Source organism: Manacus vitellinus, unplaced genomic scaffold (assembly GCF_001715985.3).
Source record: "Manacus vitellinus isolate BGI_N305 unplaced genomic scaffold, ASM171598v3 scaffold_33_pilon, whole genome shotgun sequence".
NCBI lineage: Eukaryota > Metazoa > Chordata > Aves > Passeriformes > Pipridae > Manacus > Manacus vitellinus.
Window position 1 is genome coordinate 6,223,579 of NW_021940478.1, and position 9,637 is coordinate 6,233,215.

The following is a 9,637-nucleotide window of genomic DNA, read 5'->3' on the forward strand; positions in this document are numbered from 1 at the left end:
GGAAAAAATCCATTTCAAATCCCTCTTAATAGAATGACCCTCCTGTAAACTGGCTTTGTGTGGAATTATGTAATTTTAACAACGTCAGATGGTCACCCTTCATGAGGAACTCCCTCTCTTCCCCTGCACAGACGCTGTAGTGAGTTGTTGCATGTCTGTCAGACCTTCAGCAGATAGCCTAGCATCCACTTTTCCCTTCATGCTTGGTGAGAGTACTGTGTTAGAGTGCCTTCTGCACTGACAGTGCCTTACATGTGAGAAGAAGAGAATTGTCTGGGTTTTCTGGGATTGATGCAGTTTTTGCACTCCCTGGTAACATAAGACTCTTTCCTCTGCTATATCCATGGATGCTTGCTAGCAATGGACTGTAGTGGGAACTGTTTGCTCACTCCCAGATCACAGCACTATGACTAGGTCATATTTTCCTGTACTATTTTGGGATCTTTACCTTCACTTGGCTGTGAGAATCACCTGATATGATGTTACAGCTGGGTTTACTAAAAATGTGTTTTGTTTTGCTGAACATATTTGTACTGTTGTTTTTTTCTCTCTTTTTTTTTTTTTTTATTTGGCTCTAGTTACCTAATAGAGCTCAATCACATTAATGTGTAAATTCAAAAGAACTGCATGAGACATAGCTTTAGGCTTGAACTCAGATTGCTTTGGTACAGCCTTATAAGTTAACGCAAAAGCTTAAATATTCAATTTTTAATCAGATTTTACTTCAAAAAATAAAGGTTGACTTTCTGCAGATAGAGAACCATTGGTCTACTCAATGTTTCAAAGTGCAATGAATCAAAAGGTCATGACGAAGGGCAGTGACTGAAAGATGACTTCTTGAAGGCAACAGTGGGAGTGTCTCATGCAATATATATCACCAACAGCTCAGAGAAGCTGTTTGGGTTCAGCTGGCAAGCTGGACTATTGCATGCCTCTGAAGTTTGTGGGGTAAGTATTTCTCCAAGTAAAATATAATTTCTAATTTGTGTTCTTTAATATGGAAAAAAAGGTGATATTATGTTTAAGAACTTAAAGGTAAATATAAAAAGACATCATATATAGTAATTTTACCTTGCCTTGTCAATATATCATATACTGTTTAACTGTCAAATTCTTTTAGGTGTGAGAAATATGAGTGTTTGTGCACCATAGCTTTGAGTCGAAATAGCTCTTTTTCACTGAAAATCTGTTGTCACATTAAAACTGTTCTTTTATAATTTTAATAATTGCAAATAAGGCTATTTCTCTTTTCTCAATCTCACTCTCTGGAGGGCCCAGCTGAGGTACAGTGTGATGATTCATGGAGTCTGTGATTCCACAGTCATTAGCTCCAGAGGCCTCTCAGGTCACATAATCAACCACGCCTGCTCCAAACTATGGATATGCTCTATTCCTCCAACTTTAACTGTTTTAGAGATACAAGAAAAATGGTAAACTTTCTTAGCCTTAGATTCAAAAGAGAGAGCAACTGCATGTTTCAATGAATATCTTTTACATGTCACATACATCTGCATCTACAGGACTTGCACCCGACTGAAGAAATGCAGCTCTATGCTGTTTCAAGCTGTACTGCCAAACCCCATATTTAGTGTATATATATATATATATGTATATATATACATATATACACATTTGTGCTTTTTCTGAACAAAAATGTCTCAAACAGATTAAATGAGATTAAATGTCTCAAACAGGACTACAGGAAAGAACCCCCCTAAATTTATATTTCAGTGTCTAAGCAACTGGTTGGGTTTACAGAGCAACTTACTCCTATTATTCCTATAAATTACAGGAAAGCAACCTCCAAATTTGTGGCTGGTTGAACTAATAATAGTAAGAAGTACACTAGGAAATGCAGAGAGTTGACTACTTTTGATTTAAAGATCCAGAGCATTTTCCAGAGCAGCCACAGAAGAAATGAAATAGGAAGTTAGCATTGTCTCAAACATCCCTCTGATGGCCATAGGGAAACTCATCCATTCAATGTTATATTTATCATAAAGAATAATGGTTGAAAGATCTATTTCCTAAAAGGCAAGTAGAAGATACTATCTTGGTGATGAGATGGAATCTTGCTGAAAGAAAACAAATGTGTTCAGATGTAAAAGTATTTCTAACAATCACAGAATTTGTAAGCTTCACATCATTCACTGGTTCAGCATCACAAACCCAGCAATAAAGTAACAGTTTCTGGGCTATTGGCAGTACTTTTTAAAACAAGCCCTACATATCACCACTATACAGTCATATTTCTGTTTGCAGACTGACTTCACAATGGGCTCCATCAGTGCAGCCAATGCAGAATTTTGTTTTGATGTATTCAAAGAGCTGAGAGTTCACCATGCCAATGACAACATCTTTTATTGCCCCCTGAGCATGATGGCAGCCTTGGCCATGGTCTATCTGGGAGCAAGAGGTAACACTGAGTATCAGATGGAGAAGGTAAGTTGCATAAATGGGTACAAACTCTCTTTGATCCCATTCAAAAAGGCAGCAGATTACATCTGTGTGACTCCAGTTGAGGGGAGCAAGTCACATAGTCACCTTTGGCACTGGATTCAAACCTACCTAGAAAAAGAATGGCGTTCCAAACTGTTAGGTTTGAATATAGAGCTGAGTTTTCGCTTACAAATGTATTTCCCCATGAAGGGCAAGAGCAACCTTTGGTTTTCGTTAAGAAAGTGCAGTCTTGGAGAATGGCTAAGGTAGGTCTCTTATTTCAGCTTATATTTTCTCATAGGCCTGATTCCTCCTGGGCGGGAAGGACAACTTGAAACATACAAAAGATTAAACATTCAGAAAACAAGAGTCGCAGTTATAAATACAGTGCACTAAGTTTGTAGCTGATTTATAGACTGAATGCCATTAACTGGAAGAGATCCAAGCTGAACATCATAGTCACAAATATTCAGTGTGGCACCTGGTTTAAAGCTCACATGAAATTTCTCAGTTCATCTATATGCTAAGCAGACCTGGTTAGTCAAAACCTACAGTTTTAACACAAACATCAGTGACTGTCAGTGGACTTTACATACCTAGTTTCTACTTTCAATTGCAGGTTCTTCATTTTGACAAAATTGCGGGACTTGGAAGTATCCAGACCAAGGTACAGAAATCTAAGGTACATTAATTTCTCTTTCACACTTTTCTCCTGAGAATAGACTGTTCTGATTGTGCTTTTAGTAGGTTCAACACCTTCCTTTGTAATTTTCTTAATTTGAGAGATGTAAATTAAAAAAATAATGGAACAAACCACCAAAATCCAAAGAACAACAGCAGCAAAACAAACACCAAGCAAATAAACAAACACACAAACAAAAAGACTAGAAAAAGAAGACAGGCTGTACATATTTGCACCAGAACAAGTGACAGGACCAGATAGGATACTTTGGGCATCAGGCTACCTTCTTGTGTAAATGAGCTTCTGCACACCAGCAGGTGCTGGTGGGGGACAGTATTAGAAAGCGACTCAGCACCTGGAGCCAGGGTACAGCAGGCAGACTTGCAGCTGAGACTCCAAAGTGGGACAGGAAGATACTTCAGCAGAAAAGAGCTCAGAATTCTCAAAGGATGGAACGTAACCACACTCTTAAAAAAGCTACAGGGACTTTTCCAGCCTCCAGTTGTCACTGCTATCCCAAGAGTACCATGAGGCTTCCCAATACCGTGCTACCACCTGTATGCTTTCTTCCGTGTTAATCTGCTACCTCTGTAAAGATAACACAAGCCATGGAGCCTGGCCTGTTCCCACTCACTTGGGATCCAAAGCACAAGGTGGGACTTAAAAAGAGCAAGACTTTCCTTTTTTTTTCTTTTTTTTAAATAAAGGTGTTATTAGCTAGAGTATTTAGGGACTAGTTAAGCATTTGAAAAGGAGCAGTTCAACACAATTATTCTCATAAAATAAAGTCCCAGCTACTGTTTATCATTGTGCAGTTTTCTTACATGCTTTTAGCCTGTGTCACCTAGAACACCATTCTTGGCACATTAGACAGTTGACCCATTTTTTCTCTACGCTATGAGACACTTCCTGATTCCCTTCCTATCTAGCTCTCTTCCACCTGCAGCTTCTGCAGAAAGCTGCCATAAAAATGCAAGCACCAGCTGTCAATTAGAGGCTCTCTATGACAAGTCACCAATTGCAATAACTGACACCAGCATTTTTCATTTTGCCACCTCATTCCTGAGCTGTATGGTTTCAGATGCATCAGTGAGGTTTTCTGCTTGTTATCATCTAGAATGAGTGCCTTCATATGCTATGAGTGAATTGTAAATCATTAGTTGCTAATATACTGAACATGCCTCCCATGGAACTCTTAGACTGTATTATACATTCATTTGCAAATCTTCAAACACTGTGTGTTTTCAAATGTTATTTGGAGGTTATAAATAATCCTCTTTCTAGTAAAATAACCCTCTACTTTTTTATCTTCTTATCAACAACTCAGTGTGGCAAATCTGTGAATATCCACTTTCTGTTTAAAGAAATTCTCTCTGATATCACTGCACCGAAAGCCAATTATTCACTCCACATTGCCAACAGACTCTATGCTGAAAAGACAAGTGCAATCCTACCGGTGAGTGATTTCTTACTAAACTCTGTGTAAACCTGTAATCAGGAGGACTGGCCAGAGTAGGTGATCTGTTAATCCAACGGTGCCCACTGGTGTGGATTTACATGGCTTCTCCCTTTACTGCTTCCCTGGCAATAGTCTGAATGGAAAGCAATTTGAGGCAAAAAATATGGCCCTATTCAAAAATGAATGGACTAATAAACAAAATTATTTGGTAATGTAATTCCCCACTCCCCACTTGCCCCCCACTGGTTGTTTGTTTTTTTTTTTCCCAAGAAATAATTTGACTGGCATATTTCTTCACTTGAAAGCCTCACCTCAAAAACAACTTCTGAAAGTGTCAAAATCTTTCTTTCATATTTTCAAAAGAAAAGATAAAAAATATTCAAAATAAAAGAAACTTCTTATCTTAAAAATAAGGGAAAAATTTTTTAAAAAAGAAAGTAGACACAAAGATAATAAAACAGTCTGAAATGAACCTTAAAATAGGGAATTTAGATCAGACTTTCTTCCAGAAAATATTTAAACATTTTTAATATATACTCTTAACTGATCGAGTAACAGAAATTTCAGATCTGAAAATGTATTGGACTCGAAGAATTTTTCTATATCACTATAAAAATTCTATTAGCCACATTTTATTTCACTTTCATACTGTTTTTTTAAAAAATGACTATTTTGTTGTCTACAATTGATGTCTTTACAGATCTATGTAAAATGTGTGAAGAAACTGTACAGGGCTGGTCTGGAAATGGTCAACTTCAAAACAGCATCAAATCAAGCCAGACAGCGCATTAATTCCTGGGTGAAAAATCAGACAAATGGTAAAGTCACACAAGATTATGAAATATATTTCCCTCTGACAACTGTATTTTAACAGCTTCTGGAAAGACTAAACATTAGAGGAGAAATTTCCTCCTCCTGTCTCCATTAGTGGATATTTCCTGTGGAAAGTGATGACTCTATTGCACCTGTGTGCCAGTGACAGTGTGTTTTAAACATATCCGGCAAAGGCAGAGATGCCAGGATATGCAAACTTTATATGCATGCTTTCTGTGTCTGGAGAGCTTAACTTACCCAAGATTAGTCCCGGTTTCTCTAGAATATGGGCATAATTATAGAAGGATATGCTGTATGGGTAAGAAGTGGGCTTCCAGGACAGAAAGTAATGCACACTAAGCTGATGGTGGGAAATGAATGATTCAGAAGCTGGTATATGTTCATCATGTTAAGGTGGAGGAAAAACCAAGAGTAAATTGTGAGAAGGAAATACAGCGAGAAAGAGAAAATCTATATTGCTGCTTCCATCTCCGTTCCCTTCTTTTCTATACAAATCTTTTTTTTCCAAATCACTGGTTAGAAATATCCTTGAGGATCTATAACACTCTTGAACCTACCTGTCTTCTTGAAGAAATGTCTGGCCATGTGCCAATTTTCAGTGTATTAAATCATCCTCATGAACCTGAAATCCATGTGCACACCTTTGAAGAAGAGAAAGTCAAGTCAAGCAGCAGCGTGTTGACTGACATCTAAAATGCAAGATTACTGCTATGAAACTTACCACTCTATGCCCTGCTTCTTTTTTAAAGGACGTATCCAAGATTTGCTTGAACCAGGCTCTGTTGATCTCCATACTGTGCTGGTCCTTGTGAATGCCATTTACTTCAAGGGGATATGGAAGAGCGCGTTTAAAGAAGACGACACTCGGGAAGTGCCCTTCAGTGTCACAAAGGTGGGGGGCACAGACACAGCTTCTGACCAGGGAGACAGGCTATTGGCTTGCACAAACAGTGGGCTGGGTGATGTAAAGACAACATTCTTTTGTCGTCGGCCAAGTGATTTAGCTGGGCCCCTCACCGTCAGATTTGCAAGATCTGTGTCTGACCAGAGCACACAGCAGATGAGAGGAAAATGGAGACACAGCTCTTCTTTAAAGGCAACAAACTTGAAGATCAAACTCTGTCTCTTTCAAAGGGCTTGTACATTTGACTGACCAAAGAAAAACATTGCTCCCCAGTCACATCATCTCACATTTCTGTTTTTGCAGCAAGAGAGCAAACCTGTGCAAATGATGTTTCAGAATAGTACCTTCAATATAGGAAGAGTGGCTGCAGAGAAAATGAAGATCCTGGAGCTTCCATATACCAGTGGAGAGCTCAGCCTGTTGGTGCTGTTGCCTGATGACATCTCTGGTCTGGAACAGGTATAACCCTGGTAGGGGAAGCAGAAGAGTTATCACTTCAGTGGGGCTTGGCTTCTATCAGATTTTTTGCTGTCCCTTTACGTCCCAGTTGCCCACACCATGGCTGTACTGGGCTGGCAGGGGAGCAGAAAAGCCACCCAGGTGCTACCAGGTGCTCAGGCAGAGACTGGCCTCTTAGGAGAACACTGAATTTAGTTTTATAAAAGGAAGGTAAGGCAGCGTAGTGCTGCTGTAGCCCCAAAAAAGAGGATGTATATATGCCAGATTTTATTTTTTTTTTAAATTGAGGTAATTTCACACACATACCATCCCCCCCCCCACTCCTCCCCTGGCTGTAAACTGTTGAGGAAACATTGCTAAAATTGTTGAGAATTAGACATTCTTTGAAGGAATCACTGATGAGTTTTTTAAAATAAAATTCTCATCAACATCATAAGTGGACTGCTTTCAAAAATTGCTGCGATTATGTCATCATGGAATGAAAAACGAAGTTAGATAAAGCATGATCTTTATAAAATATTCTTGATTTTGAAATTGTGAAACCAATCAAGCTGAACAAACTGATCAAAACCACTTCTTCAGTTAAGACCTCAGAGAGTCTTAAGCATGGAGATGGAAAGGAAATGCATGGAAGATATTTGGAAATTATGCATCGAGCAGGAAAGAGACTTGAGTCTAATTGGATGAATATCAACCACAGAAATAATCCATGAACATAAAGGGACAGAACATGAGAATGACATAGAAAGTAAAAGAAAATGTCAAAACTATTTTTAGTTAGGTTGAATCAGTTTTTTCCAGATTCATCAAAACTAGTAAAAGAAATAGTTTTGTACTTTTAAGAAAAAAAGAGAAAAGTGCGACCAGAATGCAGTGAGGCAAGAATACAAATATAATCTACTGCCTGTGCAACAGGAAATGAAACCTTTTTCTTTGTCTTGGAAGAAAATGAAGCCAAAGACCTGAGTGAATGCAGAATGCTAACAGCAAAGAGGAAAAAAATCGGACAGATGGAAGGGAGAAACAAAACTTGAAAAATTAATTTGATTCAATCACTTAAAATAAAGTTATCAATGTGTTAAAATTTACCTATCTGTACCCAAGAAAGGGAAAAAGCAATGCAGTCTGCATTATATGAACAATTACTCTTATTTCAGCAATACTTTTGAATTATAAAATAGAATTATTAAAGATGTAGAAGAGTTTGCATTTGTTAGGCACTATCAACTGTAGGTAAATTTTTATGGTCTGTTTTTTTGCAATCTCTTTCACAGGCTGACTAATTTGCTAGGCTGTGAAATTGTTGGGTTGTGCTTTATGAGACGTAAGATTAATTGGACAAGAGGGGATGTGTCAAGTTGATAAAGAACTGAATAAAAGGACAGTGACACAGGGAGTAGTGGAGAAGGATGTCAATAGGATGACTGTAAGAACCACTCTGGTTGGTTGGGTTTTTTTATGTTAGCCTTGTCTGAAATGAAGAATTTGCATTTGCATCCCAGGCATTTAATTCCCTGCCTCTCTTTGCAGCTCGAGAACAAAATCAGCTTTGATAAACTTACAGAGTGGACCAGTCCCAGTGTGATGGAGCAGAAGAGGGTGAAAGTGTACCTCCCGCGCATGAAGATTGAGGAAAAATATAACCTCACATCTGTCTTAACAGCCTTGGGTATGACCGACCTGTTCAGCCCCTCGGCCAATCTCTCTGGCATCTCTTCAGCAGAGAGCCTGAAGATATCTGAGGCCATTCATGAGGCTTATATGGAAGTCACTGAGGAGGGCACTGAGGTGACTGGCTCAACTGTTGTGACAGGAGAAACTCAAGCATCCTCTGAGTTTGAAGAGTTTAGGGCTGACCACCCATTCCTTTTCTTGATCAGACACAATCCAAGCAACATGATCCTCTTCTTTGGTAGATATTGTTCACCCTAGAGAAAGAATGAGTTGGAAACAATGCTTGCCTTCCCCTCAGAAACAGCCCCCCCCTTACTCTAATATTGTAGTATAATCTCTTCAACATTTTCTCCAAGTGGAAAGGCTCATCTAAGATGCCCATGAAGGAAACTCCCATAGCAAAGAGATACCTGCAGGTGAGGAAACAGTAGCAAGCATGCTTATTTGTGTCCCTTCTCGGACTGTTTTCAGCGTTGCTTGAGCTAAGCAAAGACTGAGCCCACTAAGACTAGAGACTCTCACAAGCCAGGAAGGGGTCAAGCGATTTTCATTCAAGGAACTAGTTGCAGATATGAATGGGATAATCTTTGGGAGTCCATTACATAGAAAGACATGGGCTGTGTTCATCCCATCCCCTGGTAGCATCCTGCTGACAAACCCATGTTATTGTTCCTGAAACACAGTCCTTGAGATCTCTTGTCTGGAGGAGATGCTTGTGGATAAGACTCTGCTATGCAGGTTATTAATTGGTGCCTATGTAAATTTTATTTTTTTTATTTAGCTGTTGGGAAATGGTGTACATTATCACCAGAGTTGTCCTCTCACCATGAGTACTTCACATAATTCAGAATTTCTTTCAGAGGTTCTCCAAAGTGATGGAGAGTGCAAGGAGATCTAACGTACCTAGGTGCCTTCTCACAGTGTGTAGATTTGAAGCCTTAAACATGGATATCTGGATGATCCAGATTATCCAGGACTCAGAACTACCAGGCAAAAGAGCTGAATTCTTGCTTAAAACACCTGAAGAACTTAAAATTTGAGAGTATTTTGATTTTTGTGAAAAATACTGCAAGTGGTGCTAAAGAAAGTGATTTTTCCACAAGGAATTTTATGAAAAAACACAGCTTTTAAAATAATCCCATCTCTGTTGGTCTTGCTTAGCTAGTACACTTCAATTAGTCCCTGG

At 38.8% G+C, this 9,637-nt stretch overlaps 1 protein-coding gene across 1 annotated transcript; it reads left to right on the top strand.

Moving 5' to 3' along the window:
* Positions 1-2,268: 2,268 nt before the first annotated feature.
* On the top strand, positions 2,269-8,709 carry LOC103756421 (ovalbumin-related protein X). Its single transcript, XM_018076883.3, has 7 exons — positions 2,269-2,442; positions 3,059-3,106; positions 4,449-4,577; positions 5,281-5,398; positions 6,164-6,306; positions 6,622-6,777; positions 8,308-8,709. The coding sequence occupies exons 1-7, from the start codon at positions 2,275-2,277 to the stop codon at positions 8,707-8,709; spliced, it is 1,164 nt and encodes a 387-aa protein (XP_017932372.1). The 5' UTR covers positions 2,269-2,274.
* Positions 8,710-9,637: the final 928 nt, after the last annotated feature.